Source organism: Rhinoderma darwinii, chromosome 4, assembly GCF_050947455.1.
Source record: "Rhinoderma darwinii isolate aRhiDar2 chromosome 4, aRhiDar2.hap1, whole genome shotgun sequence".
Taxonomy (NCBI): Eukaryota; Metazoa; Chordata; class Amphibia; order Anura; family Rhinodermatidae; genus Rhinoderma; species Rhinoderma darwinii.
Window position 1 is genome coordinate 238298222 of NC_134690.1, and position 14124 is coordinate 238312345.

Consider the following 14124-nt stretch of genomic DNA (forward strand, 5'->3'; position numbering starts at 1 on the left):
ATCGAAGTTTGAGGTGTTTGGATCACACAGAAGAACATTTGTGAGACGCAGAACAACTGAAAAGATGCTGGAAGAGTGCCTGACGCCATCTGTCAAGCATGGTGGAGGTAATGTGATGGTCTGGGGTTGCTTTGGTGCTGGTAAAGTGGGAGATTTGTACAAGGTAAAAGGGATTTTGAATAAGGAAGGCTATCACTCCATTTTGCAACGCCATGCCATACCCTATGGACAGCGCTTGATTGGAGCCAATTTCATCCTACAACAGGACAATGACCCAAAGCACACCTCCAAATTATGCAAGAACTATTTAGGGAAGAAGCAGGCAGCTGGTATTCTATCTGTAATGGAGTGGCCAGCGCAGTCATCAGATCTCAACCCCATAGAGCTGTTGTGGGAGCAGCTTGACCGTATGGTACGCAAGAAGTGCCCATCAAGCCAATCCAACTTGTGGGAGGGGCTTCTGGAAGCATGGGGTGAAATTTCTCCCGAATACCTCAGCAAATTAACAGCTAGAATGCCAAAGGTCTGCAATGCTGTAATTGCTGCAAATGGATCATTCTTTGACGAAAGCAAAGTTTGAAGGAGAAAATTATTATTTCAAATAAAAATCATTATTTCTAAACTTGTCATTGTCTTGACTATATTTTATAGTCATTTTGCAACTCATTTGATAAACATAAGTGTGAGTTTTCATGGAAAACACAACATTGTCTGGGTGACCCCAAACTTTTGAACGGAAGTGTATATATATATATATATATATATATATATATATATGTATATATATATATATATATATATATATATATATATATATATATATATGTATATATAAAAACATCGCTCTTCAGAAAGTGTAAGAACAGTAGGGAAACATTCATAATTGTACGTAACTATCAATAGACCTCACCTGTACATTTAAAATCACATGAAAAACACTCCCCATAATAGGACCGGCAAGAAAATGTGTTACTGCAGACCTCGCTAATCACGGCGTCCCTGGAGCGCTACTGTGCATGCCCAGGAGACTAGATACATCTGGAGTGTGTCACTCCATTGTGCATGTCACAAATGTAAGGGGACTCCACTAAGTAGCCATATTAGAACAGGGCATAGAGGGACTAACCTTCAATGTCGCTATTTGACAAGTGACGTAAGTATGAAAGAAGCAGGGAAGTACAATGTACATTACGATTAGTCTATTTACAATGCGAGGTCTAAAAACTCTCTGTTGTAATATAAGGTCTGTAATTTCGACCAAGATATATTTAACTATTACCCTAGAAGATGACCTATGTATAAATACCCAATATGTGGGGAAGCATCCAAGATAATCCAAAACGTTGGACCATTCTACATTGAGAACAACCTTATACGAGCAGCCAAGAGAACACTTATATAAAAGTGTATACACAAAAACCAACAGGAGCGCACCATATACCCTCCCCTCTACCACGAGGGAAAAAGTCGATCGTGCCCAGGTAAGGAAAACGCACACCAGCCATTTCTATAATATGGACAGGTGCCTAAAACCTCACCACTCAATCCTGTACAAAGGTATTCGTGTAAAGGCCATTATAATGCCCATGATAAAACCACACAGAACTTTTGGTTGTCATTGGATGCCATACCACATTTGATGTAGTCTATATTACTCAAAGATTAATGGGGAAAGAGGGGAGGAGAAGAGTTTATATCGTATCATCCTGCTTGATCCTTGTTAATTGAACCCAGATAACACTATTGCCATTTGGTGTCGATTTCCCTTTGGGTAATGCTATTTAAATGCTACTCCGCGTATCTCCTCTACTCCGTTCTACTACAGCCTCAGTGTAGGTTTTGACTTTATTATTTTTGTCTAGTACTATTTTTAACTTTCAGATTTTTGTTTATTCACAGACCACGTTATTGTCAAACATGGATGGGCTCACCAGAAATGAAACCGGTTAATGATCATTGTCTTTATTCTTAATAAAAACTATACATAGATACTTGAATATAATGATTATATTTTTGTGTATATGTCAGTGGTGTGAGCACTTAACACTATTGCCAATAGGTATATTAGGGGCTATGTGAGATGAATTAACAAGGTTCAAGCAGGATTATATAAACCCCTTCTCCTCCCCTCCTTCCCCATTAATCTTTAAGTAATATAGACTACATCAAATGTGGTATGGCATCCAATGACAACCTAAAGTTCTGTGTGGTTTTATCATGGGCCTTATAATGGCCTTTACACTAATACCTTTGTACAGGATTGAGTAGTAAGGTTTTAGGCACCTGTCCATATTATAGAAATGGCTGGTGTGCGTTTTCCTTGCCCGGGCACGATCGACTTTTTCCCTCGTGGTAGAGGGGAGGGTATATGGTGCGCTCCTGTTGGTTTTTGTGTATACACTTATGCAAGTGTTTTCTTGGCTGCTCGTATAAGGTTGTTGTCCTCAATGTAGAGTGGTTCAACGTTTTGGATTATCTTGGATGCTTTCCCACATATTGGGTATTTTATACTCAGGTCATCTTCTAGGGTAATGGTTAAATATATCTTGGTCGAATGGCCATTACATTCGAGTCGTGCACGCTCCGAGAGGCTAAATCAGCTGCTATCCGGCCGTTCAATCAATTATTGTTTCTAAAATCCCTGATGACGTATCACATTGGTATGTGATACTGAAACGCGGAGGATTAGATAGAAAACTTGTGGCAAGGGTTCAGTGAATACTTATAACATTATGAGGAGTGATCTGTGGGTGTCAATACGTACCATCACCCCTGGGCGCTGCTCTCCTTTTTGATCTCTTGCTTATGCCTGTTTCTGGAGAATTGGCCTTACGGAGCCATATTTTACTTTAGCAAATAATAAAGTGTATTTTAATCGTTCTGTCAGGCGGTGACTCTATTGATCGTTATGTACAATTATGAATGTTTACCTACTGTTCTTACACTTTTCGAAGAGCGATGATATATAAAATCACATTATAAGCTTTATATACATTACCTGTATCATTATTGTTATACATTTGTCATACACTGTATTTATAGTGTATGTTTATGTATGGTTAATTATCAGTTTGTGTATACAATTACTTCTAGATTGCAGTTTGCCCATGTATATGCTGAGGTCACATACTTTCACTAGCTTGAGAAAGGCTCTACTGTAGAGCTGAAACGTTGCACCTGACTGATGGATTAATAAAGCTCCTTTACTTTTTTGCTACATCTTTGGAGTGTTGCCTGATGTTTGGAAATCCGTTCAATAATAAAGTTCTACAGCAAGTAAAATGTCTGCTGCCTTGCAGGGGTTGTCTGAGAAATTAAATAGACTGCTGGATAGGTTATAAAATATTCACGTGTTATGCAAATGCTCTGGTGGTCTTCGCCGGTCATGGTTTATAATCCTGCAGCGATGACGTGCTGTGTCCAAGTGACTGCTGTAGCCAATCACTGGCCTCAACAATGATGCTAGCAGATATGGCATGTGACCGCTGTGACAAGTGGCGATTGTCATTGCTGCAGGAAAATAAACAATCAAAGCCGGCGGAGGCCATCAGAGCATCGGTGCTGGAGCTCAGGGGTGAGTTATGTTGTTTTTTTTTTATTTTATAAAACTTGCTGCTGTCAGATTAATATCTTAAAGTCTAGGACAAGACCCCTTTAAAGAAACTCTTTTTTAATATGAATTATTAGTGATAAATGACTTCCAAAATGTTTACCATCATAAAAGATGGATGTTTAAGTCTTTACTACTATCGTATGTTATACAATTCATTTTCTTCACATATAGTTTAAAACCCCTTAGGGTATGTGCACACACACTAATTACGTCCGTAATTGACGGACGTATTTCGGCCGCAAGTAGTGGACCGAACACAGTGAAGGGAGCCGGGCTCCTAGCATCATAGTTATGTACGATGCTAGGAGTCCCTGCCTCTCCGTGGAACTACTGTCCTGTATTGAAAACATGATTACAGTACGGGACAGTTGTCCTGCAGAGAGGCAGGGACTCCTAGCACCGTATATAACTATGATGCTAGGAGCCCGGCTCCCTGCACTGAGTTCGGTCCGGTACTTGCGGCCGAAATAGGTCCGTCAATTACGGACGTAATTAGTGTGTGTGCACATACCCTTAACGAATTGTGACGGATATATCTGTCACAAGCGGGTGCTATTTCCCACATTGTGAAGGATATATCCTTCACTCGTATCTGCATCAGGAGCACGGCTGTTATACACAGCCAGTTTTCTGCCGCAATCGAAGAGCACTCAGACTACGTCAGTTTAACCCCTTATATTCTGCGGTCAATAGCGACTGCGACTTCTAAGGTGTTTGACAGAGGGAGGGAGCTCCCTCTGTCACCCCTTTGGCACACCCGCGATGCAGGGTAACCAATGCAGCTGGGGGCCTAATAAAAGGACCCCAGATCTGCCTTCAGTAGCTGCCTATGGCATGGCCTAATAGATTGCCTGTCAGTTTTACGCTGACAGGCAATAATACTTTGGTATTCTAAGTATACCAAAGCATTATATCTGCGATCAGAAGATCACATTGTGAAGTCGCCTAGTGGGACAAAATAAAAAAAAGGGTAGATAAAGTTTGTGAAAAAAAATAATAAAAAAATAATAATAATATTCTAAATAAAATAAAACAGAACACTTTTTTCCATAAAAAGTGGTTTTATTTTGGAAAGGTAAAAAATAAAATAAAAATGCTTATAATGGTATCACCGCAATTATGACGACCCGAGCAATGAAGTTAACACACTGATTAAGCCGCCGAGTGCACAAAAAAAAATATATAATTCCCCCACCCAGAAAAAGTTATGTCTCCTAGAAATGCGACTGAGAAAAAAATAAATAAAAAAGTGCTTGGTCATCAATGCACAAAAAGGCCTGGTCATTGAGGGGTTAATAAGTTACAATATGAAAAACAAGGTCACCACATGTCTATGTATAAATTCTACATTTCGGAAAGGAGAAACACTTCTTTTTGCATTTATTGACGGTTTTTCACCCTATTTAAACAAGGTAATTATTGTAATGTTTTGGTCATTTTGTGCTTGAAGCGTAAGAATTATATGGAGTTCATTATGTTATTATACTTTTAGGAAGCCTGAGCACCTGCAATTTCTGGAATTCTGTTTTCTCTCTCTCCACCTCCTCTGCTCTTCTCCGTTTATCCTCTTCAGCCTGTAGCTGTCTGGCTAAAAAAGAGTCACCAGTGATCTTGGCTGTGAAAACAAAATTTCAAATTTATAATATAACATTTCATATCTAGGTGAAAGGGGTAATTTATATAAATGATATAGTTATTCAGATATGGGCAACTTTCAGAGTATTCATAATGCACCTTTCATCTACACACGTAGAAATTTTCATTTAGTTTCACAGGCTGAATACCATTGGGGTACATTCACTTGGGGTGTTAATGGTGTGGCAGCCATTATTACTGCGCAAAAAGCGTTTACACAAATCGCCATTCGTTTGCTACATATGCTCCTATACAATTGTGCGGCTGGCCGCAGATTACCTGGGGAGAACATCTGATCTCTGTGCCGGCTTCTTTTTACAAAGGAGTTGTCTTCATGAGACCACTGGGGTTAAGGATTGGGTCACATTAGGTGCAGTATTGAGTATAGGAAGGACCCACGGTGTATTAGCTAACCTTTGATCCTATTAAAATACAATATCCATCTGTTGAATGAATGTAATTCCCCAACTTCTGACACATTGGAGTACCCCATGTTGGTTACCACTGACAACGGTGCAATCATTTTGACAGTTTATGAAATACGGTTGTATAAGGATAATTTTGTTATATATTGTAAGGTAAAAGTTTTAAGAACTCGTTGGCCAGTGATAGATTTGATATTTATGGCAAACCTATTTTTTATCGTTTCCGTAATTTGTTATTTTTATGAGACAACCCCTTTTAAAAGGTAAGTAGGACCTTTAATGTCATTTCAATCCTACTCAACCTAAGTTTTCAGATTATCCTGTATCCAAAATAAAAATGTTGTGATCACATCCATAAATTGGCACAACCATCCCTTACATATGGTTATCCTGAAAAATAAAACGACACCTACTGTACATCTCACAATTTTCAAGCCCTTCTGCACATACACTCAAAAGTGAATAACATTGATTATCTTGTTACAATGGCCCCTGTCAAGGGGTGGCATATATTAGGCAGCAAGTGAACAGTCAGTTCTTGAAGTGAATGTGTTGGAAGAAGGAAAATGGGCAAGCATATTGAGCGACTTTGACAAGGGCAAACTTGTGATGGGTAAACGATTGGTTTAGAGTATCTTCAATACATGAGGTTATGTGGGGTGTTCTCGGTATGCAGTGGTACATACCTGCTGAAAGTGGTCCAAGGAAGGACAACCGGTTAACCGGCGACAGGGGCATGAGCGTCAAAGGCTCACTGATGCGCAAGGTAAGCAAATGCTAGCCCGTTTTTTCCGGTCGCACAGAAGAGCTTCTGTAGCAAAAATTGCTGAAAAGTTCATGCCGGCTACGATAGAAAGTTGTCAGAACACAAAGTGCATCACGGCTTGCTGGGTTTGGGGCTGCGTAGCTGCAGATCAGTCAGAGTGCCCATACTGGCCCATGTCAGCAATGGAAAAAGGTGGCTCGTTCAGATGAATTCAGTTGTTTTTTTTCATTATGTGGACAGCCGGGTATGTGCGCATCGCTTACGTGGAAAAGATATGGCCCCAGGTTGCACTAGGGGAAGAAGGCAAGCCGACAGAGGCAGTGTGATGTGCTGGAGTAATAAGTTTGATCCATGGAGACCCCGCCTCGACTTTAAGGATCTGCTGCTAAGGTTTTGTACTCTATCAGAGGTCTTGTGGAGTCTGTCTTAATGGAGGAGTGCAGTTTTGGCGGCACACAGGGGACATACACAATATTAGGCAGGTGGTTTTAATGTTATGGCATGTGTGTGTCTCATACAATTAGGGGAGACACGGACTGCACAGGACCCCTGGGCAAGAAGACTAAATGGGCCACATGCTCTCCAATAGTTAATCATAGCCACCGCCTTATGTCTCTCTGACAATACACCAATAAATGTGAGCCACAGTCAGCAAAACTCAATTACCCAATGTTACAATTAAAATATAATATTTTCATATTGTGGTCTTAAAGAGGTTTTCCGAGATAATACTTTTATGTGTTCGTGCTTTTAACCTTGGAATGCGATTACATTTGTAATACACTTATGTATTAAAATTGGCCCGTTTCCCAATGTTGCCATGGGGCACATGACTCATGACGTCACTCTCTTTGCCCCCTCTGTTTAGGAGCCATATACCTATCAGGTGGTCAAACTGTTAAAAGTATCTGCCTGGTAGACGGCACGTCAATAGCAACACGGCATGTATGGGCTGTTCTGTCATACAGCCAAGAACGCGCATGCGCGGTCCCTGCTGTTCTCTCGCTTGTCAAGTTCTCGAGATAACAGCAGGGACCGCACATGCGCGTTACGGGCGTTACAAAAGAATAGCAAATACACGGCACGTCACAAGTGACGAGTCGTATACCCGGAAGAGAATTGAAGATCAACACAGCGGCCAGAGAGTGACATCACCCGTCAAGTACCCCACGGCAGGATCTGGAAACGGGGCCAATTTGGAAAACGTAAGTATATTACAAATGTTATTTACATTAATAAATTACAAGCATTAATACACAGTAATTTTAACTCGGAAAACCCCTTTAAGGCCTTATTTACACAAACGTGTTTCACGTCCACACGGACCTATGTAACTCAATGGGGCCATTCAGACATTCCGTGTTTTTCACGCGTGTGTCCGCTGCGTGAAACTGACTGCATGTCCTATACTTTAGTGTTTTCTGAAGTCAATGGGTGCGTGAAAATCACGCGTAGCACACAGACGCACTTCCGTGTGCTGCGCGTGATTCGCGCAACAGTTCAAGTAATGAAGGGAAAAATAAAACCACCTCTTTCATTTCATTTCCTAAACCTCAAAACCGCGTGTCATAAGGATGCCATATGCACGAAAATCACACAGCCACGCACCAAACACTGATGCCACACGGAACTGCAACGCGCAAAAAATGCAGCGGTTTTTGCGTGCGCAAAAAGCACACGTTCGTGTAAATAAGGCCTAAGTCTGGGTTCGCACTGAGTTTTTTTACGAGCTTTTTGCATGCAAACCGCTCCACAAAACTAGCCAAAAAACGGCAGAGTATGCTTCCCATTGATTTCAATGGGAGGCGGTTTTCTCCCGCTAAAAAACGGTAAAACCGGCTCGCAGGAGAAAGAAGGGACATGCCCTATCTTCGCGCGATTACGCCTCTGACCTCCCATTGCTATCAATGGGAGGCAGAGAAAGCGTATTTCACAGCGTTTTATGCCCACGGTGCTCAATGGCCACGGGCGAAAAATCGGCATGCAGGCAGAGAAAAATCTGCCTCAAACGTCCAAACTGAATTTTGAGGCACATTTTCCGCCTGCAAAAAAACTCTGTGTGAACCCAGCCTAATGCAAAAGACCACTGCAATTTATCAAGAATCTTGTGCAGCAACTATATTACGAAAGCATGAGGAAATAAATACAAGGCCACTTACATGTCACTATATGTACTAAATATTAGGAAAAAGACAAAAACAAAATTTACCTGTATCATGGTTTTCCTCCAAGTGCAGATTTACATGTTCTTGCAGAATGTTACCATTGGCACAAACCAGAGAACACATTGGGCATTCAAACTGCTGTTTGGCATTTCCTAATGGAGACAAAAAAATAAATTAAAAAAAGGAAACTGCACCAAAACCCCCAGAAAATGACAAAACTGTAAACTAAAACGCAATGTTGGTAGAGAACTTTATATTCTCCTACTGAACACCGGCAAAGATGTTCACACCCATGCTTCAAACAACATGGTTAGTGAGCTTCTCCTAAAACATGAAATAAATGTGCATGTGCTAATGAGCTGTGACTTTTATGCAACTAGCCAATGACAAAAAGAGGCAGCTGAACACTGCAGATGCTAAGATATATATACAATTTCATATCTATTATGCATTTTTATTATTTTAATTACTTCAACGCTATATTTATTGTACTTATAAATGTGAGGTTCTTAGCACTCAGTTTGATCAAATTGTGGGAGCCCACCTGCCACAACAAGGCGACCACATACAGGGAGTTCCTCGCTACACTATTCCATGGTATCAGGATTTGTTCTTAAAATTCAGAAGCAATTAACATTTCTGACCTTTTATTAGAAGGCATTTAGCCTCACAAATTAGAAACCCACTTAGTGTTCTGTGAACACTCCTGTATATGTATCAGGCCTATCAATCTCTTCTAGCTTGCAGTAGAAATAGTGTATTCAGTAGTGTTCACAATAACACAGAACCTAAAGTATGATTAAAAAACACCTAACAGAGCCCTCCCCCCACCCCTCGACATGCTTCGTCTAGATGGCGTCCTGACGCTATAACATAGGTTCTGTGTTATTGCTGATGGGGTAGTGATTTGCAGACGCTTCCCAATACCATAAAAATATCAAGAAACGATCACTACTGAATATACTACTTCTACTACTAGCGAACAGAGATTGATAGGCCTACTAAGTGGGTTTTTAACTTGTGATGCTAAGTGCCGTCTAATAAAGGTTAGAAATTTGAAATGCCTCTGAATTTTAAGAATAAATCCCAAAACCATGAAAAGGCATAGCGGGAAATAGGTAATTTATAAATTGTACCCGCCTCCTAGTAAGATTTCTATGTCACCCCCAGTGCTATATTCTGCTGTATAATGAGCTCCATATATATATATATAACAGACAAGAAAGACTTGATCAAAATGTGCGCTTAAAAAGCTCACCATTGCAAGTAGATTCAGCAGTAATGCATATATATATATATATATATATATATATAGTGTGTTTTAGGTGGCATTGGTGTTTACAGACTGTTGTTGCCATTTTCTTGTGTATATATATATATATATCTGTGATAGAGATAGGAGAGCAGGATTCTTTTGTTCACTATGTGCTGTGTACAGGAAAGATGGCAGACATTAGTTTCTGCTCGCTAGCTCAGAGACAACTGAGAATTAGAGCTAGAGGGGATACACGCAAAATAACAGTCAGAAATAGTGTTATTCCCCATGTACACACATTATTCTGAAGTCACCTTAGAAGTTAGTTACGCTTTAATTGATCACACAACACATAAAATAACACTAGCCTTTAGTGGGTGACACCAAGAGATCCGCATGTTCCATTCTTACATGTAGCTCAAGTTTGTCTATAGAGTTTTTAGCTTCAAAGCAAAAGGGGCACTCTACAACAAGGTCTCCACCGCCAGCAATGTATGCTGCAGACGCTGTAGGTGGAGCATTGTTCTCCATAACAGCATCGCCAAGTTCAGAGTCTTCGGATGCTGGAACTGTACAGAAAGCGTCAGCATTTCTGGGGACATCCTCTTCTTTACAGCTTCTATGTGTTTGGTTGTTCTCTTCTACGTCTAGAGGGATCTTGCATTCTTCAGGAGTCATCTTGTGGTTTCCCGTGCTGTCTGGCGCACTGTAGGAGCTGCCGACGGCAGTGGTTGTACCTTCATGGACTTCCTCAGAGCGCTCTTCATCACTACTCCATGGTTCCAAGATGTCTGCATGTGCGGTATGAATGTGATGGCTCAGTTCATCATACGTGAGACCAGCAACTGTGCAAAAAGGACAGCAACAGTCTTGTTCTATGTGTGCCAAGAGCAAATGGCTCTTCATGTCCTCTTCAGAGGACACCTCCTGTGTGCATATGTCACAAACCAGCATGCTGGAGATACTGTTTGGGTCCACCATCAATATAATATTGACAAGTGGATAAAAGTTTTGGAATCTAGCAAAAAAAAAAAGATACTAAGGGTTAATATGCAGAAAATCAAGACCCCTTTCAAATACACAAAAAAAAACAGCCCAGCTGGAATATGACATGATGAACCCTCTACAGTGACACCGATTTAAAGGACTACCTTCAGTATCTCATTCTTCAGACCTGGCGTCATGGGCTTAAATGTATGGTGTCATTTATATCGTAGACACATGTAAACGTTGGGAACCAGAACTTATAGCAATCAATAGAAAACAACCTAACAAGAAAAGTTATACCTTTTTTGTATAGATTATTATAGCGCATAGAGCTTTATTATGGATTGCTGTGGTTTATATATCAAATTTTTTTATAATACAGGGTGGGCCATTTATATGGATACACCTAAATAAAATGGGAATGGTTGGTGATATTAACTTACTGTTTGTAGCACATTAGTATATGGGAGGGGGGAAACTTTTCAAGCTGGGTGTTGACCATGGCGGCCATTTTGAAGTCGGCCATTTTGTATCCAACTTTAGTTTTTTCAATGGGAAGAGGGTCATGTGACACATCAAACTTATCGAGAATTTCACAAGAAAAACAATGGCGTGCTTGGTTTTAACATTACTTTATTCTTTCATGAGTTATTTACAAGTTTCTGACCACTTATAAAATGTGTTCAAAGTGTTGCCCATTGTGTTGGATTGTCAATGCAACCCTCTTCTCCCACTCTTCACACACTGATAGCAACACCGCAGAAGAAATGCTAGCACAAGCTTCCAGTATCCGTAGTTTCAGTTGCTGCACATCTCGTATCTTCACAGCATAGACAATTGCCTTCAGATGACTCCAAAGATAAAAGTCTAAGGGGGTCAGATCGGGAGGCATTTCTTCTGCGGTGTTGCTATCAGTGTGTGAAGAGTGGGAGAAGAGGGTTGCATTGACAATCCAACACAATGGGCAGCACTTTGAACACATTTTATAAGTGGTCAGAAACTTGTAAATATCTCATGAAAGAATAAAGTAACGTTAAAACCAAGCACACCATTGTTTTTCTTGTGAAATTCTCGATAAGTTTGATGTGTCACATGACCCTCTTCCCATTGAAAAAACTAACGTTGGATACAAAATGGCCGACTTCAAAATGGCCGCCATGGTCAACACCCAACTTGAAAAGTTTCCCCCCTCCCATATACTAATGTGCCACAAACAGGAAGTTAATATCACCAACCATTCCCATTTTATTTAGGTGTATCCATATAAATGGCCCACGCTGTATAACAAAATAATAATTTTTTATTTTTTTAAAACGCAGCATTCCCCGACAACTAGCTGTTTTTTTTTAACCATACGGTATGAACAGTGTTTTATAAAAATCCATTCACTACACTAACACCTGGCTACCATACGTGAATATAGGGAATATATTCTGGGAAGTTGGCGCACTACATTGCTCAGATCTTTTATACCACATGTCTAGCTCTAAAGATTGTCGCTTAAAGATTTATATAAAAGTTGCAGCAGTTGTATAGCAGGCACCAGCAACGCAGTGGGATGACCTGTCAGAGCGCCTAAGAAACGCAGCATGTTCACAAATTTGCCTTAAAAAAACGGTAAAATGAAAAGTAAAATGGGCAACGAGCAGAATATACGTATCACATAAGGGATGTGGTCTCATAGCGTATTTATGGTCCGTGCGTCATCCGCTTAAGCTGCCCACACACTATTGATTTTAGATGGCTTTAGGTCATGCGCGCATATTGCATTTTTGCTACAATTTAGAGCAACTCGCATCAAAAACCGCCATATGACCAGAACACGTCAATTCACCTCTAAAACATTTGCTGTCATCATGCGTTCCATTTTTAAAGGATCCACGTTATATATGACGGATCTATTTTCATGTTTTGTAAGTTACCAGGTGGATCAGCACAAGACTACGCTACCAGGGGCGACGAGAACTTAACGCCAGTGTGAACATGGATATAAAATACATCTGAATAAATGCACCCAAATTCACACCTCCTGCCAACCAATAATACGAGGGCTATTCAGACAAGACTGTAGATACAAAGCTCTTAGATCTTGTAGTCATGTAACTTTTATAATGAACTATGAATGAGTATTCCGCCATGCCATTTTACAATACAGATGTTTATATCAGCACCCGGTATCAGGTACACAGCAGCCTTATAACCCCTTCCCCTTGTTACCTGCCCTCATGCCGGTACACACAGAATGGCGGGCATAACCCGTTTTACTTCTCAGTTTCTTTTTCCTACTCGGTGCCCAGTATTGCAATACAACTGACTGAAGCCCCTCCTACAAGTGACGTATAATTCCGGAGCCAGCGTACAGAACCTTCTCTAGAGTAAGAAGGCGGCCATGATGCGGTTGGCTATTGTGAAAGTGCGACGCCATGATGCGGTTGGCTATTGTGAAAGTGCGACGCCGTAAAGTGACGCATGCATGCAGCTCTGTACAAAGAGAACGATGCTGATTGTCATTCTGGAAATGCAGAGCTCATAGAACCGTATAATGTGCAATATAGCGGCTCGTTTGCTTTACAAAGTGTGATTTCATTATTTTTATTAACGCGATACTAGCTCAGTAGACCACAACCTATGACACTACAGCCATTGTCACTGACAATGTGAACGGCTTAGATTCTATAACCACATAAAGGGGAAAGTCGTTACAACAGCTGGAGAGACAGAGGTTGAAGACAACTAGTCTATCTTTTCTTTATTTGCTGTGTATATGATTGCAATCTATTTGTCCCTGTTATCAGCCATTTCAGACTGGATCAGAGTCTTGTAGTATCCCTTAATTAAATTACAATGCATTCGGACAGTCTTCAGACCCTTTCACTTTTTTCCACATTTTGTTATGTTGAGACCTTGTGCTAAGATAAAAAAATAATTTTTTCCCCCCCATCATTCTGCACTTAAAGAGGCTCTGTCACCACATTATAAGTGGCCTATCTTGTACATGATGTGATCGGCGCTGTAATGTAGATTACAGCAGTGTTTTTTATTTAGAAAAACTATCATTTTTGACGGAGTTATGACCTATTTTAGCTTTATGCTAATGGCTTTCTTAATGACCAACTGGGCGTGTTTTACTTTTTGACCAAGTGGGCGTTGTGGAGAGGAGTGTATGACGCTGACCAATCAGTGACCAATCAGTGACCAATCAGTGACCAATCAGCGTTAGGCTGGGTTCACACGAGCACATTAACGTCCGTAATGGACGGACGTATTTCGGCCGGAAG

At 40.6% G+C, this 14124-nt stretch overlaps 1 protein-coding gene across 2 annotated transcripts in view; it reads right to left on the reverse strand.

Moving 5' to 3' along the window:
* The window catches only part of ZUP1 (zinc finger containing ubiquitin peptidase 1), a 33098-nt gene extending 19933 nt beyond the window's left edge, over positions 1 to 13165 (reverse strand). For both annotated transcript variants that reach the window (XM_075862305.1, XM_075862304.1), the window contains exons 1-4: positions 13064 to 13165; positions 10228 to 10877; positions 8649 to 8756; positions 5119 to 5228 (exon numbers count right to left, since the gene is read on the reverse strand). In XM_075862305.1, coding sequence (XP_075718420.1) covers positions 5119 to 5228; positions 8649 to 8756; positions 10228 to 10840 — 831 coding nt within the window. In that variant the 5' untranslated portion in view covers positions 10841 to 10877; positions 13064 to 13165. The remainder of the gene's footprint in view (positions 1 to 5118; positions 5229 to 8648; positions 8757 to 10227; positions 10878 to 13063) is intronic.
* Positions 13166 to 14124: the final 959 nt, after the last annotated feature.